Source organism: Oryctolagus cuniculus, chromosome 21 (genome assembly GCF_964237555.1).
Source record: "Oryctolagus cuniculus chromosome 21, mOryCun1.1, whole genome shotgun sequence".
Classification (NCBI taxonomy): Eukaryota; Metazoa; Chordata; class Mammalia; order Lagomorpha; family Leporidae; genus Oryctolagus; species Oryctolagus cuniculus.
In genome coordinates this window covers 7,688,729-7,703,311 of record NC_091452.1, presented here as the reverse complement: position 1 = coordinate 7,703,311, position 14,583 = coordinate 7,688,729, and the positions used below count along the sequence as shown (strand labels likewise).

The 14,583-nt window shown below is 59.2% G+C and overlaps 1 protein-coding gene across 6 annotated transcripts in view; it reads right to left on the bottom strand.

Moving 5' to 3' along the window:
* Positions 1 to 3,609: 3,609 nt before the first annotated feature.
* Positions 3,610 to 14,583, bottom strand: part of CAMKK2 (calcium/calmodulin dependent protein kinase kinase 2) — a 53,184-nt gene continuing 42,210 nt past the window's right edge. For 3 of the 6 annotated variants that reach the window (XM_051837780.2, XM_051837781.2, XM_070066171.1), the window contains exons 14-17: positions 13,745 to 13,873; positions 9,538 to 9,638; positions 9,014 to 9,056; positions 3,610 to 6,477 (exon numbers count right to left, since the gene is read on the bottom strand). In XM_051837780.2, coding sequence (XP_051693740.1) covers positions 6,322 to 6,477; positions 9,014 to 9,056; positions 9,538 to 9,638; positions 13,745 to 13,873 — 429 coding nt within the window. In that variant the 3' untranslated portion in view covers positions 3,610 to 6,321. The remainder of the gene's footprint in view (positions 6,478 to 9,013; positions 9,057 to 9,537; positions 9,639 to 13,744; positions 13,874 to 14,583) is intronic. The other 3 variants (XM_051837777.2, XM_051837778.2, XM_051837779.2) reach the window with 3 other exon arrangements.

Sequence of the window (14,583 nt, the reverse complement as noted above, 5' to 3'; positions counted from 1 at the left end):
CTCCCAGAAGACTCCTGAAACGGTCTGTTTCTGAAACATACACACTGTCTTCTAGGTAATCTTCAACAAAATTTTTTTTTAATTTATTTGAAAAGTACATAAACAGAGACGTTCCATCTGCCAGTTCACTCCTCCCAAATGCCCACAACAAACGGTGCTGGTCCTGGCCAAAACCGGGAGCCAGGAAGGCCACCCGGGTTTCCCATGTGCGTGGCAGAGACCCAAGAACTTGAGCACCATCTGCTGCTTCCCAGTGTAGTCGGAAGCTGAAAACGGAAGTTGAGCTGAGGCCCAAGTGGTGTCTTCACCCCTACACCAGACGCCCACCCCTAGGCTTCTCTCAGAAGCCTAAGAATGGGTTGTGCACCTGCAGAGTATACATATTTTTCTCGAGTGACCTCTTTTGTGTGTTTACATTTTTACATAAAGAATTGCCTTCTAGATGGCACAATTTCAGGTGACGTGGACGTGGTTTATCCTCTCCCCTCCCCATTCGCTCCAACAAAGCAGGGCGGTGTGAGATGCTCACGGAGCTATTCCTGGCTCTACTTCACGCCGACTTAATTCTGTGTCAGGTGTTCAGCAACCCCCAGAGGAAGCAGCCTGGCCCTCCCCCTGCCCTGAGTTCATTCCCAAGAACCTGGGCGAGCAGTGGCTCTAGAAGTCTTTTTTTTTTTTTTTTTTTTTTTTGACAGGCAGAGTGGACAGTGAGAGAGAGAGACAGAGAGAAAGGTCTTCCTTTTGCCGTTGGTTCACCCTCCAATGGCCGCCGCGGCCGGCGCGCTGCGGCCGGCGCACCGCGCTGATCCGATGGCAGGAGCCAGGAGCCAGGTGCTTTTCCTGGTCTCCCATGGGGTGCAGGGCCCAAGCACCTGGGCCATCCTCCACTGCACTCCCTGGCCACAGCAGAGGGCTGGCCTGGAAGAGGGGCAACCGGGACAGAATCCGGCGCCCCGACCGGGACTAGAACCCGGTGTGCCGGCGCCGCTAGGCGGAGGATTAGCCTAGTGAGCCGCGGCGCCGGCCTTAGAAGTCTTCTGCTTCTGCTAGGTAAATGGCCGACGTGGGCTCCTCTTGCTTTCTGGGGAAGGGGTGGTTTGCTAGATCCCTTTACAAAGCTCTAGTTCATGCTGCCTTTTTATTTTTTTAAATTATTTTTTAGAAACCTTTTATTTAATGAGTATAAATTCCATAACTACATCTATAGGAATATAGTGATTCTTCCCACCAGACCCGCCCTCCTGCACACTACCTTTTTAAAAAGCTCACTTGATGGGGGCTAGCACTGGGGCATAGTGGGCTAAGCCACCGCCTTCAACGCTGGCATACCACATGGTTGCTGGTTCCAGTCCCGGCTGCTCCACTTCCGATCCACATCCCTGCAGATGAGCCTGGGAGGGTAACAAAGGATGGCCCGATGTCTTGGACCCTGGCACCCACACGGGAGACCTGGCTGGAATTCCAGGCTCCCGGCTTCAGCCTGGCCCAGCCCCAGCCACTGAGACCATTTAGGGAGTGATCCAGTAGATGGAAGGTCGGTCAGGCTCCTCTCTGTCTCTGTAACCCCGCCTTTCAAATAAATAATCTTAAAAAAAAAATGCCCATTTGAACACATGGGTCAGACAGCTGGAATTTTAGCAATGGTGATATGGTGAACATGTCCCCCAAATCCATCTAGTGGAAACCTGACCCCTGGTGCAACAGAATCGGGAGCTGCCCGAGTCGTGTGGGCCCGGCCCTCATGGGAAGGGCTGGGCAGAGGCAGTCTGTCTCCTGTGTTGCCCTTCTGCCTTCTGCCATGGGAGCACACTCCAGAGTGGGGATGCCAACTCCTTTTACTGCCAAGAGCCATCCAGATATTTAGAACATCATTCACGGGCCACACAAAATTATCAACTTAAAACAGCCTGCTGTAGATTTACTGAAATTCAAGTCCCATCTGTGGCTGCTTCGGCAGGGCCAGAACAAACGGACAAACGGTTTTTCACTGCAGCCTGCGGGCTGGATGTTCCCCATGCCTGCTCCAGGGGCTGCAAGGTCCAGGGGCCACCTGGAACCAGAGAGTATGCCTTGATCTTGACCTGCCGGCCTCCAAAGCCGTGAGAAATCAACGCCTGTTCTTTGGGAACTAGCCAGTCGCAGCCCTGACCTGGCAGGCTAGGCCTGAGCTGCCGGCTGTCTTCCGGAGCAGAGACTTGGGCCTCCTCCCTAAGACGGCACATGAAGGCCAGCTGGGGTGACAGGTGGGTGCTGGGCGCCATCGCTGCACTCACCCGTCATCTTGCACGCAGCTGCGTCCCCACTCGCGGGCTCTCCCTGGCTCTGTCCTCCAACCGCACGTGCGCAGAGGGGCCTCTGGAGCCCCCAAAGCTCCGCACATCGATGCCCATGTGTGTTTCCTTTCACGTTCATCAGATTCTCGGTGGGATCTCAGAACAGGAACTTCCTGCTCCCGGCTCCTCAAGGCCACTGTCGCCATGGCGTGCTTCTGCAGCAATGGAACGGGAATCTCAGACTTCTCGTGCTAACAGGTAAATGAGGTCCGAAGCCAGGAAGGCCATGCAATGGGCCGCGGTCACACCTGAAGTGCAGGGAGCCCTCAGCCTCTGGCCTTGGAGAAGCAGCACCAGTTCCAGAGCAGGCTGCAGACTCCCCAAAACTAGCAACCATCGAGACTACAGCCACGAAGGGGCAATGACCACCCCGCGGTGGTGCCATGTACCCACCTGGCCCTCGGAGGTGCTGCTCCACCAGGATCTGGTAATGACAGTCCCTGTCCCCCCAACGCCCACCCGCCCGCCTCCACACCATTCCATGCCCACAGGATTCAACCAAGTGTGGGCTGAAAAGACTCAAAAAAACACTGCACCTGTTCTGGACACGTACAGACGTCTTTTTCTTGTCACTGTCACCGAACCACTACAGTATGGTAGGTATTTGCAGAGCACTTACGTCCCATCGGGAATTTAGAAAGAATCTAGGGGCCGGCGCCGCGGCTCACTAGGCTAATCCTCCGCCTAGCGGTGCCGGCACACCGGGTTCTAGTCCCGGTCAGGGCGCCGGATTCTGTCCTGGTTGCCCCTCTTCCAGGCCAGCTCTCTGCTGTGGCCAGGGAGTGCAGTGGAGGATGGCCCAAGTGCTTGGGCCCTGCACCCCATGGGAGACCAGGAGAAGCACCTGGCTCCTGTCACCGGATCAGCGTGGTGCGCCGGCCGCGGCGGCCATTGGAGGGTGAACCAATGGAAGGAAGACCTTTCTCTCTGTCTCTCTCACTGTCCACTCTGCCTGTCAAAAAAAGAAAGAATCTAGGGACGATTCAGAGTGTATGGGAAGACTGTACGTTTTGTGCCTGTGCTGGATACGGTGGGAGGATGACTCCACACGCAGCTGAGTCCCCAGGGCCCCACTGCTGTGCTGCCCCCGAGGCTGGTCTGAGAAGCACACTCCGAGTAGCCAGGTCCTAGGACACACCCTAAGTTAGGGACTCGCCGAACATATCAGTCTGGATGTTGGCATCCAACCTTGCTGTCAGCCTAAGGAAGGCAGAGAGACGCAGGAAGAGGCAACGTAAATAAACCAGCACCACCGACAGACCCCAGAGGCCAAGGCTTTGCACCATTTTGCCGTTTATTTCAAGTTTACAGAGAAGCTTCAACATCTGTGGAAAAACACCAAAGGCTGATTTTTAAGTCCATGTACTTGTAAGTGATAAATACACAGTATTTAACTCTGTACACCTGATAAAAGGAAAATGCATAGTAGAAAGGGCAGGGAACAGAACGGGGAAGCACTGGGCGTCGTGCGAACAAGTGAGGGAAGTCGGCGCCCCCACGACCGTGGGCCCTGGGCGCGAGGGGAGGGGGGACCAGCGACCTGGAAGCCTTCCCTAGCACCTTGGAAGGAGGCTGGGTCGCAGTCCTGGCACGAGGCAGCAACGCAGCTCCCCTCAGGACGATGTGTGAGGGCGACCGGCCAAGCCTGCACAGACCGAGCACACAGGGCCTCTCCTCCTCAATCCAGGACGGCTTTGAAGATGGAGCCCTGCCTCACGGGGAAGCCAGACCTGCGAGCAGCCGGCCTCAGCAGCCCCGGGAGCCAAGAAGGGGCTCAATGAGGCTTTCTGGAAGCCGCTGGCGACCTGTGGGATGCACAGGGCAGAAGAAAGGGAAGGGGTGGAGGAAGCAAGGTGGGTGGAGGGTTTATGCCTCCTGCGAGGCCACAGGTGCAGGCAGCAGGTTGCTGACACCAAATGAGTCCTGCGGCGGGGCCAGCAACAGCAGAAATCCTGGACCCCCTCTCCGCCCCGCCAGGAAAAGCCGCTCCCGACAGCCTCTCCTTTCCTCGCAGAGCCGGCTTTGGCAAAATCAGCGCCTGTGCCCCGGAGGGGTGAGTGCCTCCGCTCCTTCTTCACAGGGTGGGGGCGGTTCCCTTCCACAGCTTTCTCTGGAAAATCTTAGACGGAAACCACGGCTGAGGGGAGAAGTGGCCGCGCCCGGTGCCGCTCCATGAACACGAGAGTCTTTCTGCAAAAGGCTGCAGGCCAGCTGGGCCGTGGGGCCAGAGTCCGCACAGCCAGGCCGAGGCTAAGACCCAGGGGCAGCTGGCTGTGACCACGGGGAGGTGCTCACCGCAAGCTGACCGAACTCCACCTGCTGCGGAAGGGGTGAACTTTGAAAGGGGAAGGGCAGGGGGAGGTGCTAGGTGACAAAGACAGCAGACAGGCGGCCGGCCCTGCCCAGGGGTTCCTTTGCTCTCCAAAATCAAGCGCTCCCTAGTTCTGATCTGCCTTTGCCGCAGCAACAAAAGTCTAGCTAAAAGACAGGCAAGAACTCAAAATAAAATAAAATAAAAACCATGGAAGCCAAGAGTGCCCAGGACTCTGTGACAGGCTGGGGAGGGGTCACAAGCCTTGGCTTCTGTGTTTGCGCCAAGGCCAATCAGACATGAACTACAGGAGGGCACGATCTTTGGAGCCAGGTCACCACGACCACGTTTCCCGCCCAAACCAGACTGCACACAGCACCAGAAAGCTGAAGCCGACTCTCCCACGCGAGTCCTCCCCGTTCCCTTCCTTCTCCAGTTCACCGGCATGGGGCTCCGGAAGGAGTCGCTCGAACCTCAACCGAAACTCCCGAACGTTAGCTGGAGGCCGGAACGTTCAGTCTTTTCTTTCCACGCTTCTGGATACAGAAGGGAACTTCCCGTGCCAACCCTCGGGTCCCCTGGACCCCAAGCTGTGCCCTGGGTCACCAATGTCAGCGTATGGCCCCTAGGGCAGCTCTGACGCCAAGGATGCGCTTTTGTGTCTCAGCTGAGTGACCCCGTGGGCAATCAGTTGTTCCTCAAGAAGCAAACAAAACCGTGGCGACCTCTGGAATTCGGTTCCTGAACAGGCTACGCTGCGGATGCACAGGTGCAGGTTTCCCTCGCTGAGACCGCGACCCTGGCTGAAGCCACCACACGCATCCCGGAAGCTTCGGGTCATTCAGAACGACTCGAGCTCAGCCTAGTTAGGAAGCGAGATTTTTTTTGTCTGTCCGTGTAATCTTCAGCCGTGTGATGTACATGGAGGTGAAGGACTTCACCCTGACGTTGTGACTGAACTGAGAGATTGACAGGAGCACAGTCAACCCTCAGCAGGCCGCGCAAAGCGGCCTTCACCAAGAAACTCCTCCTGTCGCGGCTCCGGCCGCCCTGCCCGGATCCAAAACTCCGCTTCGAGAAGCAATTAAACTTCAAGCCCTTGCGGTTTTCCTAACTACAGTTCTACCCATAGAAAAACTGGAAAAATCCTTACAAATAAATCGCACTGAGGCTCCCCGCAGCTACGGAGGGCCAGCCCTGCTGACCCCTGCCTTGAGCCCATGGTTCTGGAAGACGCCGTGGTCTGGGGTTTGTACAGGGGTCACACGGAACCTTGCACGCCCTCCCTCGATGCGGCAGCCACCGCTGCAGTTTTTGGGTTATTCCACACTTTTCAAACCCCACTCGCAGTCCTGGCACATCTGACACGGTGCTCAACTTGCAGCAAAGGATTTTTGGCATAAAAACACTTGAGAAAGCAAACACTCCCAGATGCCGGGGGTTGGGGGCTGCGACTCCCCCCACCCGCCCATTCAGCCAGCCAGCAGCCAAGGCAGACGTCAAGGAGTCAAGGCATTTTTTTTTTTTTTGGTCCTCTTTAAAACAACAAAGGAAAAGAACAAATAACCAGAGATGACGGTCAAGGCTCTACACACGTGCTCGGTGTCCGTAGGGCATGCTGCTAAGGACACGCGGGGCGTCGTGGCCACCCATGCGAGGTCGAGCGATCCGGGGCAGCTACTGGGGCTCCGTCGCCTCCTCGGGCCACAGCGGATGCATGTGTGCGGGGCCGCCTGGGGCCGCAGCCCCCCAGCTTCCCGCACGGGGACCGCCTTTCACAATCCGGGGGTGGGGTCGGTGCCCCGGGGGCTGTCGTCTTCGCTGCCTTGCTTCCTGCTCGGTGGACAGAAAACCAAGGTCAAGGCTCAGAAAGGACAGCAGCGCCCTGACCGTCCCCCCGCCCCCCTGCCTCTGGGCTCCATGAGCCCAGCCGTGCCGCCTTGCGCACCTGCAACCTCATCACCTCACCCTGCCCCTGAACAATCCACCCCTTCCTCCTTTTCTCTTGCATGCCCTACATGGAAGACCAGCATCTTTTGCCAAAATTAGCAGAGAATGGTAACACAGACGCAAAACCGCGTTCCACCTAAAATCAGTGCCATGTCACAGGGCGGGTGACACCTCACAGGGGCCCTGCCCCATGAGGTTTTCTTGGTCTCTTGACGCCCCTCCCCCCGCTCTCAGCCACAAGCTCTTGCAGAGCCGGAACCGGGACGTCCGTCTTCAGTCGCTCCTGGAGGGCAGTGGCACACGCTGGCCTTTAGGAAATGGCTGTCACCCAGGCCAAAGGATGAAGAGGCCCCTCCCTTCTCAGACGTGGGAGGAAGAAGGCCCTGGAGTCCCTGAACAGCCCTGCACTGGAGCTGCCTGGTGTGCCAGGGGTGGGTGGAGACACAAAGGAGGATTCCTGAGGAGGGGTCAGGGCCCCAGGCCGCCACACAGCAGCTCTTCCCTTGCCACACGGGGCCACTGTCTGTCCTTCCAGGAGGGAGGCACGGCCAGGTCTCTCTGGGACAGCAGGTGGAGCCCCCACCATGGGCACGGAGTCCCCACGTGCTGCTGGGCTGCAGGTCAGGGGACAACAGGGCAGCAGAGGCCTTTGGGCCCAGCTCGGACTGCTGGTGCCTCGCACACTTCTGACCACAGCGGACAGAAAAAGCAAACAAACAGGTTTGCTCCCAGCTCGGCAGACCCCAAAGCTGAGGATCAGAAGACAAAGGCTCAAGGCTCCCCCTGCACCGCCCCCACCCCGGGCAGGGGTCCTGCTCCTCCTGCCGCGGAGATGTCTGGGAACAGGCGGGGCACCGGGCCCCCCTCAGGTCATTGAGGACTCACTGCCGTTTCCCTACTCCACTCCTCGGGGCAGGGCCTCCCCCCAAAGCACAAATAATCCCCAAACCAGTGCCCCTTCCACACAACTCTACAGTAGGGGCAGCCAACAAATTTCACACCTGAAGCTGAGCCCTAACCAAAGAAATGGCGGCCATGGGGCCGGCGCTGCTACATAGGTTAAGCAACCACCTGTAGCACCAGCATCCCAGTGGACACCGGTTCAAGACCCAGCTGCTCCACTTCTGGTCCAGCTCTCTGTTATGGCCTAGGAAAGCAGTGGAAGATGGCCCAAGTCCTTGGGCCCCTGCACCCATGAGGGAGACCTGGAAGAAGCTCCTGGCTCCTGCCTTCAAATCGGCCCAGCTCCAGCCGTTGCAGCCATTGGAGGAGTGAGCCAGCAGATGGAAGACCTCTCTCTGTCTCCCTCTCTCTGTCTGTAACTGCCTCTCAAGTAAATAAATCAATCTTTTTCAAAAAGAGCGAGCAGCCACTTGTGTGCAAACATCCACAGCAGTGTTAGCCACCGCGCGGGGCGAGAAGTGGAAGCCCTGTCTGTTGTGGGTGGGTGGACGGACAGACGCAGAGTGCTCTGTCCGCAGTGGGACACGACTCAGCCATGGGAAGGGATTAAGCATTGACACATGCCACGACGCGGGCCAACCTCGCACACACCACGTGCAGTCAAAGAAGCCAGGCACCCGAGGCCAGCGCTACACGGCTCCACATGTATGAAGTGTCTAGGACGGGCAGACCCACAGAAGTAGAACAACTGCATGCTGGGGAATAGGCTAGTTGGGTAGGGATGGCTCAGGGGCACGGGGTCCTTCTCTGGCGTGGTATTTCAGCTCGACACAGCTATTCCTTAAAAAGGAAGAATGGCTGCCTGCAGCGCCCAGTTGAGGGGTCAGGCTCAGTGGGAGGGACACAGGGTCAACTCCCTGCCGAGGCCCTCGGGGGAGCAGGGGCAGTAGGGCACCACAGGACCTCCCAGGTTCACAGGGACAGAACCGTCCTCTGTCCTGGGAGGTGCCGGCAAGGCTGCTCTGGTCCGTGAAGAAGCAAGATGGCCAATAGGGAGCTGCTAAGTCTTGCTTCACTACAGTCTTCACACTCGCAAGGAGCAAGGGTGGGTGCTGGGGAGCCCCAGTGAGGAGCCAGGGAGGGCAGCTTGCCGGGTTCATGCCCTGACCACACGCACTCAGCAGCAGGACAGCACTGGGGCCCCTGACGGAGCTTCGAGGCCGTGGACGTGCACTGACGCGCAGCCACCCGACCAGGACTGAAGCCCTGGGTGAGCTCCCGGGCACTGCGGGTGGAGCGCCATGCACCCACAGCCCAGCCCACATGCACGACTGGCCACTGGGCCCAAGCCCCCTGGAGCCCCTGGTTTTAACCCTGAGTCTGGAGGTCCTTGGTGGGCCTGGGCACCACGAGCAGCCCGGGCTGGAGGAATGTCGAGCAGTGGGGGCGCCCCCGCTCTGCAGCCAGCCCCGCCCCCAGCCCCGGCAGAGGCCACGGCGCAGGCAGGCGGCGTTACCTTGGGCTCAGACAGGGGCTCACACTCCCTGGTTGGTTTTTTGCTGGAATTGCCAGAGGGAGGGAAAAGGGAGGTGAGAAGGGACCCTTGGGATCCACGGCTGCCCAGCCACCACCCCGGAGACACTCAGACCCACATCCGCACAGAGCCAGGGCAGTCTTTAGAACAGGCGGGTGGACCCCTCTCCTCATGGCCACAGAAGGTACACGGCCACCACAGGGCCTGAAACCCACCAAGAGCCGGCGCTTCTGAGCCACAGGAGTGCTTTCCCTATGTGGAGATGCCTCCTCCCCAAAGAGCAAGGCCCCTCGGAAAGTGAACACCAGGGAGGACTGGCTGCCGGCTTCAGGGGTGGGCTGAGCCAGGACAGTGGAAGTGAAGTCCCCGGCTGCTGCTGTCCCTAGGCGGCCGCACGGGTCCCTTCTGAGTCTTTGCAGTTGGCAGCGCTCCAGGGACGGCCCAGGCAGCGTGGCCCAGGCAGGGGTCCCCCGCCCCCACTGCGGGACAGGCAGGTGGACACTCACGTGAGCAGGTTCCCAGGTGCTGACAGAGAACGCTCCTCCCGCCGGCTGCCCTCGAACGGGTTCCCGAAGGAGCGTTTGCGTATCATGGTCTTCACCAGGATCTGGAGGGAGGAGAGGGTGACGGCTCCGCTGCACGGCCTCGCAGGGACGGTCCCAGGCACTGCCTACGCTCCTCCCTCTCGCCAGGCCTTTGAGGGATGCCACCTGTGTGGCAGCTTCCGTCCCACACAGCCTTCCCTCCAAGATCTCCCACGGCTCCCAACTGCTCAGATTACAGCTCAGGCTGCTGTCATCTCGGCCCGGCCACGCTGCCCCGCTTGGCCCCCTGGCACACCTAGTACCTCATCCTCAAGTGTCACCTGAGCCGGTGCTGGGTGTGCCCTTCTGGCACAGCAACCTCTGTCACCCTCAAGACCAGGCCTTTAGTCCCAGTGGAAGCTGCCTATACCCCCACCCCCAGTCCCACTACACACACACACACACACACACACAGGAACAAACCACTGCTTCTCCGGTGTCATTCCGGGGACCCGCGGATTCCAAATGAGACCCAATTCAGACACAGTAAACCCCAAAGTAAACCACGCAACAGCTCTCGGCCTCCTCCCCACACCGCTCCCTAATCTCAGAACATCCGCATCGCCCCTAAGGAAGCCCTAGAGCGGGCAGCGGTCACTCCCCGTCACCGCCCTGGCCACCACTCGTCTTCCTGTCTGTACACAGGGACCTGCTCTGCACATTTCCCATCAACAGAAGCACAGCGCTGGCCTTCGGGGTCTGGCTGCTCTCACTCAGCACTGAGTCTCCGAGCTCCATCCATGGGCAGCGTGTACAAGAAGGCCGGGCCTTCTCAGGTCACCCATTCCTTCGCTGCTCACTGCCCAGCTGGTGGGCGTGGGGCTGTGCCCACTCAGGTGTTCTACAGCAGGTGAGCCTGTTTATCTCCTGACCAGTAGTGCCCGAGGGAACCAGCTTGGGGTGGGGGGGCGAGGACGGATACAGCTGAGTTGGGAACAAGGAGCATCTGAGTGGGAGGTCCCCCAGGACGCAGGACAGTCAGTTCACGGTAGTGTGGAGGCAAAGGGGCTCAGAGGGCCCAGAAGGTCCTTCTAGGTCTGGGAGATGCTGGGGCCTCTTCCCCGGCCTTGCCCTCTCTACCCAGGCGGGATGTGCTGCCTGCCTGTGGCTGAGAGGGTCCTAGCAGAAAAGGTGGCCGGTGCCGCGGCTCAATAGGCTAATCCTCCGCCTGCGGCACGGGCACCCTGGGTTCTAGTCCCGGTCGGGGCGCCAGATTCTTTCCCGGTTGCCCCTCTTCCAGGCCAGCTCTCTGCTGTGGCCTGGGAAGGCAGTGGAGGATGGCCCAAGTGCTTGGGCCCTGCACCCCATGGGAGACCAGGATAAGTACCTGGCTCCTGCCATCGGATCGGCGCGGTGCGCCAGCCGCAGCGCACCAGCCGTGGCGGCCATTGGAGGGTGAACCAACGGCAAAGGGAAGACCTTTCTCTCTGTCTCTCTCTCTCTATCCACCCTGCCTGTCAAAAAAAAAAAAAAAAAAAGGCCAAAAGCAGAAAAGGTGCTGTCCCCTCACACCTGAGCCACTGCTTAGCCTCTCCCCCAGCTCTGCCTCTCCTTTGCTCTCTCCCTGGTGTGTCCCCCCGGAAAGTTCTGGAACAAGGAAGTGACTCAATCCCCAGTGGAGATGCTTCTGGCTGTTGCACGCCATGAGGGAAGTGGCAGAGGAAATGGCCTGCAGACCCCGGCAGGAATCACTGGGACGCCAGGCCACGGACCTCACGCCCCTCGGCCACACGCAGCGCCTCTCTGAGCTCTTGCCTGTGCGGCTGCAGCTTCTGATTTTAAGGGTTTGCTGCTACAAAGAAAAATGCTTTTAAAATACACCAATGTGGGGGCTGGTGCTGTGGCACAGGTTAAGCCTCTGCCTGTGGCGCCGGCATCCCATATAGTTACTGGTCAAGTTTTGGCTGCTGCACTTCTGATCTGGCTCCCTGCTGATGGCCTGGGAAAGCAGCAGAAAATGGCCCAAGTCCTTGGGCCCCTGCACCCACATGGGAGAAGTGGAAGAAGCTCCTGGCTCCTGGCTTCAGATCGGCCCAGCTCCGGCCATTGCAGCCACCGGGGGAATGAACCAGCAGATAGAAGATCTCAATCTCTCTATTTCTGCTTCTCAAATAAATACATAAATCTTTAAAAAAAAAAAAAAAAAAACACTGATGTACAGAATAGTGACAACACCCAAGTGTCGCATCAGCTGGTGGGGGTGGGGTGGGCGAGGGGACGGTGGGTGGGTCTTAGGAAGGAAGGAAGCGCCCACGGACCTGGAAGACGCGGCGCTGAGGGAAAGGAAAGGCGGCGGATGCCGCCCGGCGCGTGGCTCCACACAGGCGGATCCACAGACGGGAGGCAGGTCACTGGTGCCGGCGACCGGCATTTGTTTTGAGAAAAATGTTTCAAACCATCGAGGTGAAAACTGCACAAGACTGCGCATGTACTAAATGCCACTGAGCCGTCCACTTGAGAATGGGCCCTCTCCTGTGGCACGAATTCTACTTCCACAAAGAAACAAAAGACAAGACCTCCACTTGGGGACCACAGCCCCCAGGGCTGGCTCTGGACCTCGCTGTCTTTCTGAGCCCGAGCTCCGGGTGCTCAGTGAGCATGTGTTCAATGACAAACACGTGGACCAGGCCTGGCCCTGTGGCTGTCTCCCGAGTCGCACACCTCCCTGACCCCTGCCACCTAACACACATGCCCTTGTTCCAGCTGCCCCGGATTCAAACCCGGCAGGAATTTCCCGGCCCCTAGAGGTCAATATTCTTGTTGTACCCTCCCTGCACCTTCCCTGCCCTGCTGCAGCAGCCCTGGCTTTCTGGAAGCTTCCGGAAGGCCCAGTTCCTTCCCACCAGAGGTCACCATGTGTGTTGTCCCCTCGCCTGAGCGTTCTGCCGTCTCATCTGGGTCAGCACCCACACTGTCTCTCCGAAGGCCTCAGACACCACCTGGGCCGGGGTCACGGCACCCCCTCTACTCGCTGGCCAGGATCTGCCTCCCCTGCCCTTGTTCATGACTGTAGCCCCCGCTCCCAGCACAGGCCTGAGAGACCACTCCACATTCGGAAGTGTTCCCGGAAGAATGAGGCCTACTCAGGCCTCTGGGATCGAGAGCCGAGAGCTGCAGAGGGGAGGGACAAGAACATCCCAGACCGGAAAAAGACGACCCATGGCGCACGCAGAGTGCAGCGCCCGCTGCCTCCCCTGGCATGGGCACAGGACAGGGGAGCAGGGACGGAGGAGGCAGAGTGGGGGGTGTGAGTCATCAACAGTGAAGGTCATGCAGGGGCCCCAGCGGGGCAGGAGGAGGAGGAGGGGGATGAATGTCCCGGCCCTGGGGGCCCAGGCTGTAGAGGAGAGGAAGTGTTAGGGCGCAGGAGGGAGCAATGCGAAGCTGGAAGAGGGGCCGGCACCTCGGCTCCTGAAGGGGCAGCGCTCGAGGCCAGATGCTGTCTACAGTTTCTCAGGTCTCTCCCAGAGCCCAGGGACCTGCCAGCCAGCTGGGGCCAGCGCTGGCCAAACAAAACCAAGGTTTCCACAGTGGCCACGGGGGAGCAGCCAGCAGGTCTCTAACCCCAGGACCTGCTGGAGTGAGATGCCCTCTTGGGCAGGGGCTTGGCGACTGTGTGATTCCCAGAGTCTCCAAGGTTAGGCCTGAGGACTCCACATTCTGGCTGCTTCTTGGACTGGACCCAGATTCAAGACCAAAAAAGGGGGCCGTGCGGCTCCCACGCAAAATCCCACTCAGCAGCTGAGAACTGTCTGAGACGTGGGACCTGCTAGGACTTTTGTCCTGGACGCTGAAGATCCAGCCAGGTGGAAACCCAACATTAGAGATCTGGGCTCCAGCTCCTAACCCTGGACTCCTGCCCGGCCACTCTAGAAGCTACTCCTCCTTTTCTGGAAGCAGGTCTTGCTCAAGGCCCAGGAGAATCCTTTAAAGTAGCTGCAACGGCCCCCACTCCAGTAACCTAAGAGCTGGCCCAGCAGTAGTGGGCGCATGGCTTGACATGTGACCAACCCCAGGGACCCAATGCAGGGGGTCAGGGCAGGCCTCATGTCTGCTTCCCAAGTGGCCGCCTATATCCCAGCCCTGTCCTTGCCAGCCCTGCTCTTGGTCACTGGTTCGTCCGCCTTACCACCGTCGCCAGGCTGGGAATGTGTTTGACCGAATTCTCGACCTCTTCTTCCGTCACCTCGACCAACGTGCAGTTCTCATCCTCGGATGGCAATGGCTCGGCCCCGTGCCTCGTAACCCAGGGGTGCAGCTTCAACGAATGACAGGGAGGGGTGAGGGGCAGGTGCACCTGCTCCCCGGAGGCCCTGGCAGCGAGCGGGGCTGAGGGGGGCAGGTGGCAGGGAAAGGCGAGGGCCTGTGGTCAGGCATGCGAGAGCTGGTGAGCCAGGCAGAGGGCAGGGTGAGTGAGATGGCAGGAAGCGTGGAGAAGAGAGGCACAGAGAATGCCGGAGCTACAGGGCTGAGACGTGTGCAGGACAGATTCTCCATCTGGCCCCGGGTCTTGGCAGAAGTATCTTGGCAGAATCTGGCTGCCCAGGGAGCTCCTGTCACCCCTTGGCAACTCTCCCTGGTACCTGGAGGGCTCATCTCAGAGCAGGTGTCCTCCTCCCCACCTCACAGGAGGGAAGCAGGCTCAGGGAGGCACAGGGAGGCCAGTGGGAAGGACACAACCAAGAGAGGACCTGGGCCAGGCTCTGCCACCCCCACTCTGGGGCCCAGCCCTAATTCATGGCTTTTAGGGCTGCTCCCTCTTAAGGTACCTTCCAATGCTCCTTACCAGGTCCCAGAACAAATCTCTAGATTTCTTACAGGGCCAGATGTGTGCTAATGGATTAGCAGGGGTGCAGGGGTACATGGGGGGGGGGGGTGGTCTCTCCTCAAAGTGCTTCTGCAAGGAGGTGGATTCAGCAAGTGAGGGAGGCTGAGTGCTGGCTAACAACCTCTCACCCTCACGGCACT